Here is a 22,031-nt window from a genome sequence, read left to right on the forward strand (position 1 = left end):
TTAGGAGAGTTCGGTGACGATGCTGGACCAGCTACTAAATGGGAGCTCATGCATTCCACCCAGTGGTCGTCTTTCCTACGAAATTATATGCAACGAATTCAGTTCCCACCTATGACAAGAGAAGCTCAAGCAAGTCAAGTCCCTTCAAGAATCTGTAAAATAGTAAGTCAACAAGCATCCTTTGGGAAGGTTGGCATCGATCATCCTAATGCAAGTTTATGTAGCATGATTCACATCTATAGCATTATCACCTTGTATCATTAATTAATGGGTTTCTCTCTCTTTTTTTTATTTTTTGAGGGAAGAAGATATCTTTTAAAAGAAATTTGGGGGAGAAAGAAAAGAGAAGTTGAGGAGAAATAGAAGACAAAGAAGAGATGAAGATGAACCAAAGAGGATGTGTCTTCAGATCGATAGGCTTTTTTATTTCTTCATGTATTATTATATATAATATGATTTGTGTCAGTGGCATACCCAACAAGCTCTCTTTTAGGTACTTTATATTAGTACATCTTTGTATAACCCAAATAAATCAAGACTAACCACAGTTAGAAACTGTGCCTTAAAAATGAGGATTGAGCCTTAAAACAAAAAGGAGATCAGTCAGTATTTTATTTCTATTCCTATTCATTCTTACTCTACTCTCCGATCTATCCTATTTCCTTTTCTTCTTGCATGCCCAAAACAGTGTGCAGACCACCCACACAACCTGCAATCGACCAATCTTTTTAGTTCAAGTAAAAGAAATCGCTGTACTTCGATCCAAAACTGCAATGCCAAAAAATGGCTGCTGCCTTAAGTCAGAAACATGAGATCCGGGCCTGAAGAGAAGGGCCTTACAATTCTCTCTTTCCTCCACACTGTCCACCTTTGGTCCACTGATCAATTTTGACTTGCAGAAATATTAATCTTCCAACATCACATCTTGCATATAAAAACGCATGTCATGGCATATGTTGAAACCATTAATAGAGTATACAGATTAGCAGGCCAACAAAGCACGTCAACTTTCCGAAAAGAAATATAACAATCATTTAGATGACTTCTAGATCATCTAAATGACGTCGTGATTACGTTAAATATCTCATAATGTCATGCAAACATTTACATATACGACATATAAAACGCTATAGAGATGCATATTATCTTACGCACAAGCTTACAAACGAGTTACGATTTCGATTCGATCGCAAATGGAATCGGAATCGAACCGATTTTGATTTCGATGGGGGAACCAATGGTTCTAAATCTGGTTTCGAACTATAATAATAATAATTTTTTTATTTTTTTAAAATATCCATTAAATTAGTTGTTTACTTAACTATCAGATGGACAGATTTATCATTTATAGAAATATTTTATTTTTTATTTTTTTTTGGGTTAAATCGAATACAAAACCGGCGGTTTTGATTTGGGGTGGAACCGAAGCACCCCGGTTCGGTTCCGAATCAAACAGAACGGCCAGGCCTGGTCAAAGTCACGAATCTAAAGACTGCCACGTCTGGGCGGGCAAGTGTCAAACATACGGCAATCTGGGTGCGCTCATGGAAACACGCCGCTAACGACGTCACGTTTTACATCACAATCACGACAACTAATGGACTACTTCCCGATGAAATGTAATGTATGAATTGGCTGTGTAACTTCGTACTTACGATCGGAATCTAATTCTCATTCACATAAATAATGTAGAAATTGCCGTGGAAGCGTAGAGAGTCAACTGTTCTTCTTCCACCGTTTCCAGAAGGCCCGAAGACAAGGACTGCTCCCACGTCAGCTGTTACTCTCTTCATGGTGGGTCAACAGCGAGGGGTCGAACCCTTTCGCATCGTTAGATTTGTCTGGAGCGCACTTGGGTAGCGTACGCTGCATCTTTTCCCCACCTTTAAAAGCCCCCACAAGAGCTCCCCTGCGGCCAGTGGACATCTCATCCTCTTCCCTTTTTTTTGTCTCCTTCTCTCTACCATTGTTATCTCCCTTACCGTCGGCTAATACAAAGGGGGAAAGAGAGAGTTGCAGCGTAAAGGGTCCTTGGATTTGTTGGTCATGGGCACCTTAGTAGGTCATGTTGCGCCAGGGTTTGGGTTCCTGGTGATTGGGCTGTGGCACCTCGTTAACCATATCAGGCTCTACTCCATCAACCCCAACTCCTACGTCGCCCCGCCATGGTTTCCCTCTCCTCTCCTCGGGAGGCATCTCGAACTGACGCTTATCATGTTTGGGAGCGTCGCTTCCATCTCCATGGAGCTGTTCATTGGCCCCGAAGCCCACCAGCCTTTCGACGCCGACGGGACCATCCCGTCCAACCATCTCCACAACTTCGAGCACGCCTCCATCTCCCTCACCTTCTTGATCTACGCCGCCTTCGCCGTGGCGTTGGACCGCGCGAAGCTGAGGAACCGCGACTCGCTGACGCAGCTGCTCGGCGCGGTCGCCTTCAGCCAGCAGCTCCTCATGTTCCACCTCCACTCGGCTGACCACATGGGCGTGGAGGGCCAGTACCACTGGCTGCTGCAGCTGGTCATCGTCGTGTCGCTGGCGACCACGCTCATCGGCATCGGGCGGCCGCGGAGCTTCCTGGTGAGCTTCGTGCGGTCGGCGAGCATCGCGTTCCAGGGGGTCTGGTTCATCATCATGGGCTACGTGCTGTGGACGCCGAGCTTGATCCCCAAGGGGTGCTTCATGAACATGGAGGTGGGGCACTACGTCGTCCGTTGCCGCAGCGACGAGGCGCTCGAGCGCGCCAAGTCACTGGTTAACCTACAATTCAGCTGGTGCCTGGCTGCCATGGCGGTACTCTCCATGTTGCTCTACTTGTTCCTGATCAAAACATACCCTGAGGAGCCGCAGTACATACCTTTGGTGGAGGACGCAGTTGGAGAGGAGGATGAGGAGGACTTGGAGTGCCATAAGAAGATGATAGACTCTGAGAGTCTTGGTCATAAGGGGCAAACGTTAAGGGCCATCGAACTGGAAAAGTAAGAGAAGGGTCCCATGGGTCAGGTGTGCTTTTCACTTTGTTTAATGGCACAGGACATCTGAGCCTATTCCATCTGTCTCTGTGTTGATGCATGCTTTGTGAAGTGGAGCAGATCTTTGGCGAAGCCAACTTTGATTTGGAATACATACTTGTAAACTTGTTGTACAAATCGTTCCACATTCTTGTCTTTCATCATCTGTCATAAATCCGTATTGCTTGGAGTTTTCATTAGCACCTGCAGATGAGGCTGTGGGTTAAAAGAAAACTCCCGAAGTCAACATTTAGCACAAAATGCTTATTTAAAGCCCGTAACACTTTTTATTTGATAGAGGATAAGATTTCTCTATTTTGTCGAGAAAATTTTTTTATTCTGTCGAAGAAAATCCTCTTCTTCAATAATTATTCTTATATTCTATTATTTTCATTATGGTATCAGAGCAGTGAGAAAAGTGAAGCTTCGCTCTTGCCTTCGGCCAGCGATCAAAGTCGTTGAGAAAAGCAAAGCTTCGCCCTTGCCTTCGTCCAACGACCAATGCCGCTGCAATCAAATTTCTAAGAGGCTCCGCGGTCAATCCTCATCTTCCTCACCGTGATAGTCTTCGTTGATCTACCAACAGTCGACGGACTTAAGGAGAATGAATGACGGACATAAGGGGAACAAAAGGAACACCTGTGCCCTCACAGCAATAGTAATCGTAGCAGCAGCAACGATCTGCTCTTGCTATACTCACGAAGCTTCTCGCTCGTAAACCATTCTTTACATCGATCCAAGATTGGTATCCTTGACAGGAGCACCATCTTGCGGGGGCATGATAGAAGATAAGATTTCTCCAACTATATGAAGAAATCTCTCTATTCAAAATCGTTCCTCCTAATATGTATAAATAGGAGAGGGACATGTTAATGTATTTAAGCTTTTTCACTTCTTCAATAAAGTTTCTTCGATAATTATTCTTATCTTCTATTATTTTCATCACAATTCACATCGATATGTTTCTTTGACGAAATATGAGATGTCTTGTCCTAAACAATCCTATATATTAAAACATAGAGCTTAGTGCAAAGGAGTAGTATCATTTGACCCAAATGATTGTCCTGTTAACTACATATGATCAAACTAAGAGGTCAGCTCATGCAGTCATCTAAGAATCTGTGCACAATATGATCCACAATTTAGATTACAGGATGTGTCAGAAATTGCTTGCTGACCTTTCATGCAACCAAAGAGATAGAACGGCTGCAAAGAATATGGTTGATTTTGGACTCTGAAAATGGGGTCATCACATGGTATTTTGGAAAGCAGCCTTTTCCCAGGTTTCTTCTCGGAGAAGGGAAACAAGCGGATGGTTGAACTCCAATAAGAATATAACATCTATTCTTTGCTAGTCTCATTCTAGAGAAGGTTAGTATTTCCTAGTCAAAGACTTCCTCGTGTACGTTAGCATGCCATTCTGCCTAAGAAAGAAGAAGGGAAGCGTTTCAGGCATTTCTGTGAGCTCAAAATTGCTTGCTAAACAAGCCATACTTTGGCTGCAATCAGACTCTCAACTCGACTGGAGAGTTCAACCTGTTTTAATGATCTCATGAACGCTTAAGGGTGCAAAATCTACTAATATTTCTTAAATCATATTAGTATATTTGGGAATTGCTATATGGCATACGGAATATGATCCACATGGAATCAAACATATTGGTCCATTCTAACTGAGCTGGAGCAACCTGGACATGTATTTATGACACGCGAGATACCTGTGTGACCTGCAGATGCTCAAATAGTGGTGTCATTTCACTTGATAACAGTGAAGTGCATGCACCTGTACTGTCGATGTGGCTGTCAGCATCTTGTGGTCTGGCCCAATTTGGAACTCAATGTTACTTTGATTGCAATCATGTCATTCTCCATCAACAGTTTGAATGATGATGCTGATGACGATGCATGAATATAACACTAAAACTATCATGAACTTAGCTTCAAGCAGAATTCTTAGCTAAGCTTTTGTCTTGAGACAAGCTATCCCTTGTGGATTGCAATGTAAGATCTTAAGCAACGAAAATGACTTCGTATAGCATTCCCACAACGAGATTGGTCAAGGTTTTCGTTATTACATATATAAATATGTATATATATATATGTATGTATATATATATATATATATATATATATATATATATATATATATATATATATATATATATATATATATATATATACATGTATATATATATATATACATGTATATATATATATATATATACATGTATATATACATATATACATGTATATATATATATACATGTATATATACATATATACATATATACATATATACATATACATGTATATATACATATATACATATACATGTATATATATATATACATATATACATATATACATATATACATATATATATATATACATATATATATACATACATATATATATACATATATATATACATACATATATATATACATACATATATACATACATATATATATATATACATATATATATATATATACATACATATATATATATATATATATACATATATACATATATATATATACATATACATATATACATATATATATATACATATATATATATACATATATATATATATACATATATATATATACATATATATATATATACATATATATATATATACATATATATATATATATATATATATATATATATGTATATATATATATATATATGTATATATATATATATATATATATATATATATATATATATATATATATATATATGTATGTATATATATATAATAGGTTGCCTTTACTTAATATTTATTAGGTTGATATATTCAACAAGGAATACTCGAACGGTATGTTGAAACTACTTAAAATTTGTGGTTGATATCTTCAGCAGAATAATCGAGTCTCTTAAGTATACTTTAAGTTTTTATAGAGACATCTCAAATTATTTTAAGTGTTTTGTTGAAATTAAGTAAACACATACGGTCTAATTTTAAACTAATGAATAGTGCTCACTTCATCATTTCTTGTATCTGCTACAGTATAATTGGTTTTTAGCCTTAGAAAGATCGGTAGCCTAACATCGTAATGGATTCAATTATTATCATTATTAAGGTCTTTTTATTATATGCACTTAGTGTTAGGATCAAGAGCGTCACTAAGAGGGAGGGGGTGAATTAGTATAGCGGAAAACTTTCCGAATTCGAAAGACTTTGTTTCGATTAAAACCGATTCTAACGAAAATAGTTTGATTCAATTCGTTTAAGAGAGAATTTGAACTTGAAAGCTTTTCGTAAAAGTGTAAGAGAAGATTAAGGAGATTTACGGTAATGTAAATTGCACAAATAAAAAGCGTTAATTTCGTAAAATCTTCGTACGATTAAAACCGATCTCGGAATGTATTTACTTGAAAACGTATGTGAGACGTAAGCGTAGTAAAAACACAGTAACGATGAGAGGCAGTTTGCTATAAAAGTAAATTGCTCAAAGTAATTAGAGTGGTTCGATATATGTGACATACATTCACTTTCGGATTCCTCATCCGACAAGGTCACTGGCGTCCACTAAAGACCTTTATTCAATAGGTGAAGACCAACCACCTTTTACAGTACTTTCTCCTTTTCACGGGTTTAGGAGAGAACCTTTACAAGTCTCACACCTCTCTTGAATGATCTCAAAACTTAGAAAGGGAGAAGGAAGACTCTAACACTTGTTACAACACCTTTAGATCCAAACAACTCAAGATTATCTCAATGCTTTCGTACCCTTTCATGCAGAAAAGGGTGAAGTTTTTATATGCCCCAATGGCTTCAAAAATGAAGCTAAAAAGTATATAATCCCGGATTTCCAAGGTCCTGACGGTACCACCGCTATTATTGGGCAATACCACCGTCTGGCACCTGACATTGGATGGTACTACCGCTCCATCTGGGCAGTACCATCGTTTGACAGAGCTCAGAGATCGAGCTCTGGCGGTACCACCGCTGTTAGTAATAACTGTCGATGGTACCACCGCCCAAACCACCTGGGAGATTGGGTCTTCTAGGCGGTGCCACCGCCGGACATATTTTCAAGGGCTGGTTGGGCTGTTCAATCCGGCCCAAATCAGCTCTGTTAAGAGCCCAATTGGCCCCTAATTAAGTTAGTGGGATTATCTCTCAATCCTAACTTAATTTATACTCTAATTATGATAATTAAGATATGATCACAGCTCTTCTTGTTCCAGTGCGTCAATTGCTCTTCCGGTGAACATCCAACGAACTCTCGGTAATGCTCCGGCGGACTCCCGATAAGCTCTTGGACTTTACGACGATCTTCTTGATAAGTTCCGATGAGCTTCTTTGGTAAGCTCCTGGACTTCTCGGTTGGTTCTGGCAGAACTTCCGACGAACTCTCGAATTCCCAACGTGATCTCAATATTGACTCCGGCACAACACTTACTTTATGTTTACTACTATCGTAGTTAATCCTGTATACTTTTCTCAACATATCGATTAGATCAAACAAATTACAATTGATTTCATCATCAAAATCCGAGATTCAACACTTAGTATACGTGGGTCAAGCCTAAATCAAACCCTTAAAATTATGTTATTGTTTATTTACTATGTATTGAAATATAAGTCAAATTTTATGATTTGATAAGATTTTGGTTAAGGAATTTTAGTCAAATACTTGGATATGTTCTTATTATAAGATTTTGATTTGATATGTTTATATTATAATTGGAGTCGGAAGTCTTGAAGTAGCTCTTTTATATTTTTTAATATTCAACATCAGATTTTTCAACATGGTATCAAAGCTTTTTGATCTTTAATATGATATTAGAGCCTTTTTAATTTTCTAACTTGGTATCAAAGACTTATCTAAATCCTATTAAAAAGAGAAAAAGATTTATTGAGAGAAACAACGCTTTTTAGAGAAAGAAATAGGATATTTAGAAATAGAAACTACATTATAGAGAGGAAAATAATGTTGTTTAGAGAAAGAAACCTACTCTTAGATAGAGAGAGAAAATTTGAGAAAAAAAAAACTATAGAGAGAAGAATTCTTGAAGTAGTGCTCATAATAATATTAATAAGAAGATTATAGCTTTCTTCAATAATATAATTCAACATCAAATTTCTTGATTCACTAATAAGAACAATGACCATTGAAGTATCTAGATGAAGATATTTTTTAATTATCAAGATAATTTAGATATTATTGATAAAGGTCTTACAAAGTTTAGTAAAAAAGAAGAAGATTCATGCACCTCAAATCAAAATGTCTAATTGAGATGTCACATAAAGAAAGATGAGGAAATTTTTATCCAGAAAAGATCTACACTGCTTAAACTTCACATGATACTTGATCCATCTTTCAAAAGATTTATCAAGGCATGACTAAGATGAAGAGATATGTATAAGCACTAAAATCAAAGTTGAAAAGTTTGAAGATGAATCAAACTTAATCTATCTCAGATCATTTTTTTTTTCTTACTTTTGCCATTACAAACTAGATAAAAACCCAATAGTAAAAAGATTAGTGACGTTGAAATTATGAAAAAAAATTAAATCATTAATATCTAAATTTGAGCAAGTAATGTGTTTGGTTGATCAGTCCAAAGATGTTGAGGAGATAGATATCGATGAACTGATGGATTCTTTGATAATCTATGAATAAAGAATCAATAAATATACATACTCTGAGCAAGCTTTATACTCAAAAGAAGAGGTAGAGGCAAAGATAACAATCAAGGTAAATGTATGGGCATATTGAAAACCGAGAGGATAACAATCAAGGTAGAATCAGACTAGTCGGAATTGATCTTCTTCTTTCCCCTCCCCCCCCCCCCTTTTTTTTTTTTTTTTTCTTTTTTTCCTTCTTCCCTCTTCTACGTCGCTGCACTTCTGCCATCTCTCATTTCAAAAAGCATGTAGAGGAGGAGTAGGGGGACACGAACTAGTTAACTGAGTAGGGGGACACGAACTAGTTAACTTAGGTGAATCAATTTAAAAAAAAATTTAAAAAAATGATTGAAATAAAGAATAAAATTGAGATTTACAACAAGGATGTCAATAAAAATTAATTAATGAAGATTTTTTAGATAAATTAAATATGAAATCCTTACTAATAATAATAATAACTTATCCTCCATCAAATGTTCTTTACCTATCGGTTCAAGCATGGGCATGCTTGTGACGAAAGACGGCATAAGAACGATGATGATGATGATTTGGTGGCGGATGGAGTGGTGACACGTGTGACGTCCCCGCCACCAAAACAGACATCAACGTAGATGGTGTTGTCCATCAATCGCTATAGCTCGACGAAGAAGAAGAAGAAGAAGGGCTTGAAGACACGAAGGTGGAGTAATGTGCTCTCTAGCTTTGTTTTCTAATCTTATCCGACAAAATGCAGAAGGTCAACTCTTCATTAATTTTGTTGATCTTAAAACGATTTATCTAAAATGCTAAAGCTCAAGCTATAGGCCTAACCTAGTCTCTCATGGGATTAACATCATCATCATCATCATCATCATCATCATCAAGAATCCACATAATCCTAAGGCATGTAAAATCTCCCCTAATTGTGTCTTCACATCATGGCATGTTCTTTAATCAATGCCCCACCAGGAGAAATGATCGAAAGAATTTCTGAATTTGGAACTTAATCTAACTTCGTCAATTGGCATCTATGATCATATTTATCAACCAATTCCCAGGAACGCAACAATCAATATTCACTGCTAATACATGTCGTCACTACAGGAAACCAACGTTGCATCCAAGGAAACCTCACTTTCATTTTCTTTCTTCCAAACACCACCATTTCCAGAATTCTATCTTTTCCTATGTAGCTGATTCACTTTACCCACAATTGGTTTGAGCCTATTTTTAAGGCCTCAGATTCTATCAAGAAAAGAAAGCAGAAGACAATTAACTTAAAATAGACTTTAACTAGTCATTTCACCAAAGGAAAAACGTGCGTCCAATAACAAACTACAATATGGCACTTTTGCATACGCAACACTATTCCCTAACCCAGACAAACGATGCATCATCAAAAGTTGGCCGTCCAGTTTAGGTGACCAACCTGGGGCTGCTGATAGGTTCCAACCTGTGGCCCTGGCCCCGGCGCCGCCACCCCAACCCCAACACCTCCACCGATGGCTGGTGCCACATTATGATGTACCAACTGATGTGGGGACGCCATGGAGGCTGGTTGACTGGGATGGTACAAACCAGGGTACTGCACATGTGAAATCTGTGCTGCGGGACCGAAAGAACCATGACCAGCATGTGCGGGCAAAAATGCTGCATGTGGTGCTTGCCCTGATAAGTTGTAATATGGTGCTGACTGCAAGCTTGGATGCTCTCTTTGTGTCTGAATCCAGATGTCCGATGTCTCCGCCTATAAAACACATACAACAACTTGTTATTATAAAACAAAAATATAATAAAGAACTGAGCACAACCATATTATGAAATGGTTGCGGTTCCTCTTTAACTATTTTGAGCCTGAAGTTTTAGCATCCATCGGTGACACAGAACTAAACATGAATTCAGGGTATAAAAATTGGTACAGAGATTTTCAGAGACTAAGGCAATAGACATCCTGTGTCACCCTCCATAATAATTTGGTGTTAGGAAAATATAACATGCAGACACCTATCTCAAAAAATAAGAGGTGATTTCAGCTGGTGCAACAAAATAAATTAAACTACATTATGGTGTCCTACTCTTTGCTAAATCAGTTAGATGAAAAATGTTAAGAGCAAAGCCAATAACCTGTTGATTTGGCATATAGAGACCGTGGTCTTTATACTTGATTCTAGTGATGTCATCAGGGCCTGCTGTACTGCCAACAGCACCAGGGGGACTAATGGTGAATCCAGCTGAATTATTGTAGCTTGCATATGCTGTAGGGCTACCACCAGGTACTGGTTTATACTGTGCAGCTGCATACTTCATACTGGCAGCAGGTATCTGCGAGCTTCCGCCTGGCATCATAAGATAGTTGTTCCCATTTGAGGGGTGAGGATATGCAGGATTGCTAGAGTAGTTCGGCAATGCAATCGGTGGGACATAAACTGGAGAAAACATGTGACGATAAGGTACAAAATTTGGATAATGTGGGATGTGAACTTGTGGATACATCTGCGGAAGTGACTGCTGAGGCTGATGAGCTAGTTGTTGCTGTTGTGTGATACCATTGGAGGATAAAGGGCTGAAGCTGGAAGCAAGTGAGTTCAGGGCCTGCACCAAAAAGATACAGAATACAGGCAGAATTAAATTTGAGCAAAAACAAGTAAACCTTGGATAAGGGCAATATACTTCATCCACATAATTAATTGCTAAAAAGGGCATCTTTGAGAACCTATCATGTATTCTTTCTTGAATGACTAAGCCTTACATACCAAAATGTTTTTCCTGAATAAACTGTTGCTACTAATAAAACATATCAGGTCTTGTAAGTAGTAGAGATTAATATAAGCAATAAACTTGCACAAAGAGCAAGATAATGCTGGAAAGAGAAGACACCTCAGATGCCGAAGTTAAGTCTTGTGTATGTACATTGTCTTCCAACACAGTTCTAAAAAATGGGACATCATAACCATTTTGGTTGTCATATGCCTGTTTCAAATGAACAATGCAGTTGTTATTAGGAGTCATTAATAAGAGCAGGTTAAAAATTCACCAACATTTGTCAACCAGAAGATCAAAAGTTTACTCAAATATCTAGGACTTCTATCACATGACTAGCCTCAAGTTCCCAATTTAAGACAAAAGCAGTCTGAATCCTGAGTTTCAGTGTGCATGTACGTTTCGACTCACCGAGAAGCTCGACAAGCTTTGTGGATTTTGCAACTGCTGTTCTTTTGAACTGTAAGGAGGACTGCTACTTTGGACCAACCCAATATCTGCATAACTACCAATATTTTGAGAACTTTGCGAATCATCAGTTGCAGTTGGTAGTTCCTCAGACTCTGAAACCACTGCAGGGTAGTCAGATTGAGGGGTTCTACCTTGGACTACCAAAGTATCCTTATGGCCAGCAGCAAAGACATCCGCGGTGGAGACAACTGGAACTGAAGCTGATGCACTACAATAACCAAACCTAATGAGAAAATTCTTCCTACCTTGAATTGAAAAAAAAATAATCATATCTAAATCTCAAGATATAAGATTCAGATCTAATATTAATAAATGAGAAATTCAGTTTCCTATCTGTTCAGAAATGGCTTGCAGTAAAAAAACAAATGATGAATCTAGAATAAGTATTAATTTGTTTGAAAAAAAATTTCATAAAAATATGACAGGGAAGATGATGAAGAGGTAGTAGCACCTTACTGAAGGTTCATCAGTGAACTCATCTGAACTTTGAGATTGTTGATTAGCAGTTATAATTCCTTTTGAGTCAAAACCTGCCTCAAAACTGCCAAAAGTCAAGCATGTACGCTCCGACTCTGGCACTTGAAGATGTTGAGGTATGATCACATGTTGATTTTCTGATATACTAGCTTTTGACAATTTCTCAGACAGTTCAGTAGCATCTACCAGCTTGGTGATACACAAATTATCAGCAGAAGATGGAGAGACTGAATCAGATACAACCACACCTGGTATGGCAATATTGGGTTTCTGAGTAGATTTTGGCTTCCATTCCATGTTGGTCTGCATGGCTGCAAAGAGAATATTTAAAGTGATGATAAAAGTAATACTATGTTATCTTCGTATGCGCCAACTAATAAAATATAAAATTATAAATTAGTAGTTTAAACAACTTATCAACAATCAAATTAACTTTTGTAGTTATCAAAAGAACTTTTAAGACATCCAAGCAGAGATGCATATCTCCCAAATGATACTCCATGAATCCATCAAAGTCACAACTAAACAGTTTCCAGGAGAAAAGAGAGCAAACAATCTTTGATCCATCCATCCTATATGATGATCATGCTTTTATGCATATGCGAACCGCTGATGTAGGATGAGTTCATGACAAGGATGTCATTTTTTTCTTTTTTTTTTGTTTTGTTGAGAATGCAGGGAAGAGAAAAAGAAAGTAAGAAAATAATAATAATAATAATAAATAATGGAAAAACGTTGAAAGACCTCACACCTCCATATATTTTGCATACCATCAAGAAAAAGGAATGTTTTAAACCATTTACATATAATATGAGAAAAGAACTCATTCAGTCATCGATTCCTTCAATGTACCAATTACAAATCATTTTCCTCTTCTATAAACCCCAAATAGAAGAAGAAAATGCAAATACAGACATAAGAAAATATTACAATTATGATATGATAAACCATCTGCTACATCTTTCTTCAAAGAAGATATATTTGCAAATATAATATGCAGAATAATCTTCATTTCCAAGGATATATTTGACAAATAGTCTTTCCCTTGCAAGATGATGAGATTAAATATTCAATAGAGGGAAGCTTTAATTTCTTTCATCTTTTCCTTCTCCTTGGACAATATAGGAAATTGAAGTAGAAATATTAGAAATGTTGTCATGCGACAACTTATGACATTTGTGAAAATATTCTCTAAAATAATAATATCTATTCAAATAAGAAATACATCAAAATGGTCAACATAACCACCAACTGCATTCGTTGTTGTATATGCAGTTGATTTTATGTGGCTGTATATGCAGTAGCATATACATGTCCATGTGGACTTCATTAGCAAAGCCCACATCTGCAGTCAGCCATATATTGGGGCAACAAGTCCTACAGATACAGCAAATGACTGCATATGCATCTGCAATTGCATATGTATCCACATAGATTGCATTTCAAAACACTGAATAATCTTAAAAATTAAAGGAAAAACCAATTTAGACATATTTTAAGATTTCTCGTTGAGGCCAATACCACATGGTAGTTGATGGCATAACATTTACGAATGCTGTACACTATTTACTTTCAACACACATGTAATATGCATGCAAAAACAAGATCGATGTTAACACTTAACAGGATATTTGGACACTACCATATATTCACTTACCACAAAGATAATGATTATTTAGGATTGCACAAACATAAAACAACATTCAATAGGTGTATTCACCAATACCACAAAAATAAAGAAGCATCAGTGATAGCATGGTATTATTCCCAACCATAATAGAACATAGAAGTGTATAACATAATAACAATTCTACAAGACTACAAATATGGAGAAAAATTAATAAATTCTACAAGACTACAGATATAGAGAAAAATTAATAAAAACTAGAAAGATTAACCAGTACATGCACTTCATGAAGATAAAGGCTTCAGCAAGGTGATATCAATGAACAATTGGATTCATCCTGATCACGAAGCATGTACCTTTCTGATTACCCATAAACTGTTGGTGCTGCTTGCTATTGTGTTGGCCACTCAGAACTGATCTGCTCATGGATGTGCTAGGCAAATTACGCACCAGGGCAGATCCTTGGTTTAGATGATTGCTCTTAGATGTGGCATTTAGATGACCAGATGGTTCTGTCTGTGGAGAAACATCTTTTCCCAATGGAGGATTTGAAGAGAGATTAGAAACTGATGACTGAGAAACCCGACGATCAGAAGACCGTCTCTGAGCACCAACAGCTCCTATGTCACGCCGAATAGCCCCAACTATTCCAGCTGATCTGGAGTCAGCAGACGGTACATGAACTGGGTCTAGAGATGAAGAGTACACACCTATAATAGAATTGCCTGATGCCACTTTAGAATGAGCATGAGAACTATTTTGTAAATCCTGTGCTTTTGATGAAGAGACAGTTGCCTTTGCATCTTCATGCAGAAATGGTCTCTGACTGCCACTTGGGCCTGCATCTTTGGCATTATGAGATACATCAGTAAACTTGCTTGAATCTGCTGATAGCAAGTATCCGTCTAAATTTGAGGCTACAGACAGCTCTTCATCAGATGGATCTCGGGCAGTGCTACAGTGAGAAACAACAAATGAGGATGTGCATGAAGAGATCAACGCTTCTTTCTAATAAAAATAATTACACACAAGATGAACACATTGTGAATGCATGGAATAACCACTGGCCTGATTGCAGCAAATATACTTAAGAACAAATCCAAATTTCATATAATTACAGCACTAACCTAACAAGCTACATAGAAAACATAGTAAATAATTTAATCAGTAATGAAGCATGATTTATGAATCTAAAGCAGACATGGAAGCATAAACTTCGAACATCATGCATAGTGAAGAAGCAGAAGTCATAACAAGATCAAAGAGAATAAATTAGACCAATATAACCACAGTTTGATGACTTCCTGGACACAAAATAGTGAGTGCTGTAAGAACTCTCCAAATAAGAGGACATTTTTAATGTTAATCTCGACATATAACAATTCATTCACACTATTATTGATCATCAGAGAATAGGGCCGAATCAAATTTGATGCTTTCCAATCAACAGTCAGATCAGAATAAAGTCAGGCCCATATGATTCCGTGGAACTAGTGCCCATAAGCTACTATATCTTCAAGAGAGGAAATATCTATTGAGCAACTTGGATTATAGGACCTAGAAATCCTCATAAACCTACGATAGAAAAATAGAAAAAAAACAGAATCCAAGAAGCTCACGTCACTGGACCAAGAAGCTCCTTGCATTGGCAGTACAAAAATCCTTTCATCTTATTTTATGGCACCGATAATTAGTCTGCTTTAGAAAGCCATGGCTTCTGATGTCTTATCCAAGATTGTCATGACAGCATTTCACTCTTGACACCCCAGATCACTCCAGCCGATTCTCTCAATTGCTGAAATAATTTCTCAAATTCAAATATTGATGCATTTAACCACCTACATTTTTCCCCCAATCTTTCTGATACTGACTTATGACCATCTTTGGCAACATTTGTTTTCTATATTTACTAATCACCATAAGCCTAAAAATGTGTCATTTAACTTTATTGCATCTCCGGAGATCTTTCAACCAATCTAATAAAATAATATGACAGATGACCGTGCCACTGATGATAGCAATACTCTCAGATGATGAAGTAAAGATAATCAATTCTGAACAATAGCAAAAAATAAGATAAGCACACCTCTTCTCATGAATGTATGAAGAAGTTTGATGAAGTGTTTCTTGCTTGACATCCTCTTTTGCATTTTGATTTACTCTGTTGTCTCTCACAATACGAAATTGTCTGCTGATTCCTGCATGTTTGAACATAATTTATTGCACCTAAACTAGGTGTACACATGTTTTAAAAGAATTTATCTAAGTAAAAACATAGGTCGCTAACAATAATACAGAATAAATAGATCTTTGCAGAACATGAACAACTGCATTTCCAAAATATTGAAAAGAGTGACCTAGCGCACCAGATTCTTGCCAAGGTGAGTTCCATGTACACCACCTTATGCTTACAAGCAAAGAGACCATTTTTGTGACTCTTGAGCCCTAATCAACATGGTCACAAAAAGGCAACCATACTGTGATGTCAAGCCTTATGGCCCTTACCCTTTGAATTTCCAAAGATTATTCAGTTTGGAACTAAAAAAAAGAAAATCAGAACCAAGAATATGCAAAAAAAGATGTTATATAAAATTTCATGCTCACTTTCAGCCAGGAGTAGCAACAACCACTTAAACAAGATACTTGAAGCATAATAAAGTTTCGAATAGAACATATACTGATGATGTGCTATTTTTTAGATTTTGAACCCTGGCAAAGTTAAATGCTTTTTATCCTTGGACTCCCAAATGAAATCAAGATTCGTGATAATTTGACTAGGTCATAACTCATAAGCATAGTGTAATTTAAGGATGTAGAAAAATAACAAAACAAATCAGAGAACTGTTGTGATGCAAGAGGCATAATCTAAGTCCCTACAGCAGCAGAGAGAAAGATTCACCATAAGAAGAGGTGGCGGAGGCAGAGTCACAACAAGAGCAGAAGCAGCAGAAGTCCAATCTTAAGCATAAACCCTAACTGAAATAGAGCTATTCAATCCAATGTGGTTCGCAGAAGGTCTGAATTCATGATTCCTAGCACAGCCAGAAGAATAGAGGGGTTTCTCACAAATTAAACAGGAAGCCGAGAGACTCTCAAAGACAGGTGGTTAAGAGCCACTATAACTCTTGGGACAAAAAGCCTAGTCAGAGCCTTATTAGGACTCCATCAGCAGGCAACAACCCATTGTTATATAACAGCAGAGCTGGCCAAACCAAAAAACTTATAAGGGTCTTCCTTTGAGGGGAAAAGTGGCTTACTCATCATTCTACGTGGATAATGATTGGGGCAATAGTAACCTAACAAAATAAAGTCATGTAATCCTCTCCTGAAGTATCAATAACAGCAATAATTCTACTTTCGATCTTCGGTGCTACTTCTCATCCGTAAAGAAGGGAAGCACTGGTTTGGGTTTGTAATCCCTAATAAAAAAAGATTGAATTTAGGTTGGCTAAAGTAAAAAAATCTTTCGAATTACATAATAAAATTAAATTTAATCCACTCCAAATGGCATGATAACGACATGGAACATTTATCTCAAATCCTTGACTCTTAAAGATTTGAAATTATCTTATGTCCATGTAGGTTTCTTTTCTCTATACATCCATGATGTAGATTAGACGTACACCATGTGCCACAGGCTTGAAGACCAAGTTCAAATTACAGACAAATGAGAAACTAATTTATGAAATAATTTGCATGCACAGGAAAATATGTGAAAATTATCTGACAAAAAGAGGACCAAAGAATCTGTTGGAGGCTCTTCTAATTTACTTCCAAGCATAAACAAGTGAAAAAAAGAAACATAAGCAAAAGCAATTACAAATGCTGGAAGGCAGTTGGTCAGCAGCTGAACACATAAGATGAGTGGTAACTATCAAAACACATCCTGACTGAGTCTAGAGAATGGAATAGGTTAAATGCCATGTTGAAAAAGGAAAAAAAGATTACACGTTAAAAAAGAATACGCATTGATAGGAGCCTCATGCATTCAGCTGCACTTTTTTTTTGGATTATCTTAGCAAGAAAACTTGACAGGCTCAGAAACTCATTCCTTCCAGAATAACACAGAAATGCACTTAAAGTAGTAGAATAAGAGAATCTAATAGAGACTAAAAGACATTCTTACAAACAAGGTGGTGCTGGAAAAAGAGTTACCATTAGTATATTATGTGATAGAAAGAGATCAGATAGTAAATAAACAAACAGATTAATACACAAGGCTCCTACCAATGTCAGGTCTGAGGAGGATCGTCTGTCTAAAACCTTTTCCCTACATGTGAAGAGCCTATTTTCATCACTCAAATGTATCAAATTACACAGAAACAGATTTCCTGTGGTGCGAAGGCTCACCCTTAATGAAACATGGAACAAAAGAGAAACCCGGTAGAACCCTGATAATTTGTGAAATAAACCTATAATGATACCACCTAAATATGATACTGTTCTAGACTTTTCAGTTTCAGGATTCCAGTATCCCATATGTTACACAGTATCACCACTCGAAAAATCAAAAAGCAAATAGGATGAAGAAAAGACCAATATGCCCTAAAACTATCACAATGATAAAACATTACTAGGAGAATTTTTATAAGAAAATTCATCTTCCTAAGTGTTACAGAACTAAATACGGAAGCTGAGAAACTGAGATGTTGGATTACTAGGAACTGAATTTCGAGTATAATCTCCTTTGTGCATATTTTGATCCCATGATGTAAGAGGTTTCGCCCACTGTACATTAGGTTCCACATGCCTTCTTGTATCAGCTAAGCCCCTGTAACCTGTAGGCTGAGGTCATGACAAATGTCCTAATAAGTAAAAACATATAAATATACAAAGATCGACAAAGAAATTCCAATCTATGCCATATGCACATGAAGCCAAACAACTAAAAAGAGTCATATGATCACAGAACAGACCATTTGGATCTTGATTCAGTGTCCTAAAAAAAGGGTTCAAACATAAAAAGCTTTGTACATGACACTACTCCAAATTGAGGGTTTTCAGTGACGTGTTACATTCAATCGGTGGGAAGAGGGTAGAAAAAGGGATTGGACACGCAAAATCAAGCACCACAGTTTCAAGAGTATAGTCATTACCTTTCCTCTTCATGGAGAAATTAGCATAATTACCTTATTCTAAAAGCATATCATCCTTAAGTCAAAATCACCATTAAAACAAAATCTTCGGTAGAGGTTATAAAGCTTTAAATACGAAAGACTGCCTAAAAGCTTGAGCTATTTCAAAACAATTCTGTGCAAAAGAAAATGTTGGCAAATCTAATAATTGTGTGCATGGTCAAATTATTTTTTTAATATGACAAGAAAAATGTTAAAAGCAGTAGATTACACTGGGAAATGGAACAAAAAGCATAAATGTCAATCTAGATACAAGATAGTTTATGTAAGCATAGAATACCTCTTTCTTCCTGTCCCTTTTCCTTTTTACCTCATGAAATGGATCTGTAAGGTACAAAGAGAAACAATATGCTTAAGCCAGATTGGAGAATAAAAAGTGAAATTAACAAATACTAATAGCACAAACATCAAACAGACATCATCAATATCATTTTCTTCTTCAGGGCCAAGAATGGAGATATTCGATGATGGTCCATGACAATTTTCATCTCAACTCAACAGCCTTGTAAGGAACAAAAATGTATCAGTGGAAATTTCCAATTGAACCAGTTTGAGCAGCCAATGCCCAAGCTTATTCAATTACTAATGTTACATCAATATGCCATTTGTGTAACTCTTTTAACTTTTTACGACAGGAATAACATACATCTACCAGAACAACAAGAGGCTGGTCTCCAGACTGTCTATGTTAAGTTAGATAAATTTCTTGCCATGGCCCCCAGTTAAATCAAGGCACAGTTAATACATGCCACTCCACTTATATATTAATAAGTTTCCTCACAAAGTTGCAAAAACAATAGATATCCTATTAATGTTTACAAACTGTCAAGACTCCCAAAAAAGTATAACAAAAACCCTTCTAAAGTAAACTGCATAAATACCCTTATCAAATTTTTGCAAAGTGTCAGCACATAACAAAAAGATGGGTAAGTCCAAAAAAATTTGGAAATAATAAAGGTGACCATGACATTTGCAACTTTATAGGGTCATACAAGAAATTTTACATATTATAAGGGTAAGTCTTACACTTCAAACTCAAATAGACATCTGCCTCAATGTGCTCCATTCTTTTTAAAACAAGTGGTGATCTAGGGTAAATTATCATTAGCATAAATGAAATCTACACACTATAATTATTCTTAAAAATAATCCCATACTAATAAGCAATACTCTTCTTTAATCTCCCCTTGGGAAATAATAGCTCTACTAAAAAAACTTACCTTTTTCATACTTATCACCCATATTCTTTAACTGTATTATTGTAACTTCAGTCAGTTCTATTATGGTGGCAGAGCAAAAAGTTCCTTCTTATACCTGAATCTTCTAAAACTGGCATATACAAAGGAGATATGAAGATCGTTTGGTTAAATAAGGTGTGTAATTTAGGACTGGCATATACAAAGGACCGGCACAAGAAGAGAAAAAAGGGAAACCTAGAAAATTTTATTTGTAAATAATATAGTACTGCTTTTAGTTCAACAGTGCTGGAAGGAGAAGAACCACGTAGCCAACCCCAAGTAGTTGGGACATCATGAAACATTGTACTCTAGATCCTGTAAGATGTACCATCTAGTCGCCATTATTCCAACAAAGACATTACCCTTACCAATACAATCAATTGATAAACATCTTTCTTGAAACACCCAATAAGTTCATATATTGCTAATGCCAACAGATGACGAAAATGACCAAAAGAGCAACTACAAAAAAAAATTCATTTATTCCACTCCTATTGTTCTCTTGCCAGCAATTGGTTCAACATGCATAACCTCACTACTTATTCTACAAGTAGAATAACCTCATTACTTATCATCCATAACCACATGTTAAGATCTAAGAATCAAGATGACTCAAATAATTCATTTGAGCATAAAGTACTCAAAATCAAATGGAATCAACAATCTAACAATCTAGTTTCTCTTCAAACTTTTGACAAGCTCCCTCTACGACCCCCTCTCCAAACTAACAGAAAAAATCGTATACTTTTGGAACCCTATACAAGTTAAGAACTCATTCTTCGTCTTCCTGCATCAACAGAATACAAAGGAACAAGTAAATTTATATTTTAATCTTTTTCATAATAAAAGCAGTAAATGCAAACTCATGAACACAATCAAACAAGATGAACAGTTACTGAACACGCACTTCCCTGTAGCGCACCGAGCGCATGAATAACCGAGTTTACCCATATCTGACGACTCCTAAAGAACAAATGGTTTGTAGACAACATTTACAGCAGTTCGAATGTCATGAGATCACTCCAAAGATGCACCAGATAAAAGCAACAACCAATAAGCAATATAATGTGCAACGATCAAATCAATTTCACAAACCACAAGCGTCGCAAATTAGAAGCAGAGCGAAATGAATGCGGGATAAAGGGCGACCTTGGTTGAGCAATTTCTGAGCGGTTTCGTTGGGATCCATGTTGGTCTCCTTGAGCACGGCGTAGATATCGGCGTCGGAGTGGTTCCCGACGATCTCTTTGATGGATTGGATGGTCTTCTGGATGCGCAAGGGGACAACCTGACCTCCGCCGTCGACACCCGAGCCCATGACCATCTCTGTCGAGATTGGCGGAGTGGGAAGCCAAGCACGGCGGACGCGGCAGCGAAATCCTAGCAAAGGTAATAGGTCAAAGGACCTCAATCGAGAGAGAGATTGGATTTGGGGGAGAGAAAGACAGCGTTCTGGGGAAACGAGGGTTTTGGAAGCGAAAGAGAGTTGAAGCCCTAGAAATTGCGGAGTCGTCGCAATTAGTTGAAGTTGGTGGGGATATTTTTGGGAAGGAGGGAAGAGAAGAAGAAGTCGAGGTCGGTCCGACGTTTGGTGCCGTTAATTGTCAGCGTTTTGTGCGCATGATTATGCTAACGCCGTCTGTGGAGACCCAACGTTGCAAGACCACGGTTCGGTCTTGCAAC

The 22,031-nt window shown here is 37.0% G+C and overlaps 2 protein-coding genes across 2 annotated transcripts; one reads left to right on the forward strand and one right to left on the reverse strand.

The window, feature by feature from the left end:
- Window positions 1-1,711: 1,711 nt before the first annotated feature.
- Window positions 1,712-3,149, forward strand: LOC135636751 (uncharacterized). Its single transcript, XM_065148753.1, has one exon. The coding sequence runs from the start codon at window positions 2,047-2,049 to the stop codon at window positions 2,980-2,982; it is 936 nt and encodes a 311-aa protein (XP_065004825.1). The 5' UTR covers window positions 1,712-2,046; the 3' UTR covers window positions 2,983-3,149.
- A 6,763-nt stretch (window positions 3,150-9,912) lies between these two features.
- Window positions 9,913-21,876, reverse strand: LOC135618544 (GBF-interacting protein 1-like). Its single transcript, XM_065119490.1, has 10 exons — window positions 21,498-21,876; window positions 19,391-19,434; window positions 18,634-18,760; window positions 16,062-16,173; window positions 14,332-14,930; window positions 12,323-12,659; window positions 11,812-12,079; window positions 11,518-11,610; window positions 10,765-11,232; window positions 9,913-10,387 (listed from the first exon to the last, which is right to left on the reverse strand). The coding sequence occupies exons 1-10, from the start codon at window positions 21,670-21,672 to the stop codon at window positions 10,037-10,039; spliced, it is 2,574 nt and encodes an 857-aa protein (XP_064975562.1). The 5' UTR covers window positions 21,673-21,876; the 3' UTR covers window positions 9,913-10,036.
- Between the last annotated feature and the right edge of the window lie 155 nt (window positions 21,877-22,031).

The sequence above is a fragment of the Musa acuminata genome, chromosome BXJ1-3, assembly GCF_036884655.1.
Source record: "Musa acuminata AAA Group cultivar baxijiao chromosome BXJ1-3, Cavendish_Baxijiao_AAA, whole genome shotgun sequence".
NCBI classification, from domain to species: domain Eukaryota; kingdom Viridiplantae; phylum Streptophyta; class Magnoliopsida; order Zingiberales; family Musaceae; genus Musa; species Musa acuminata.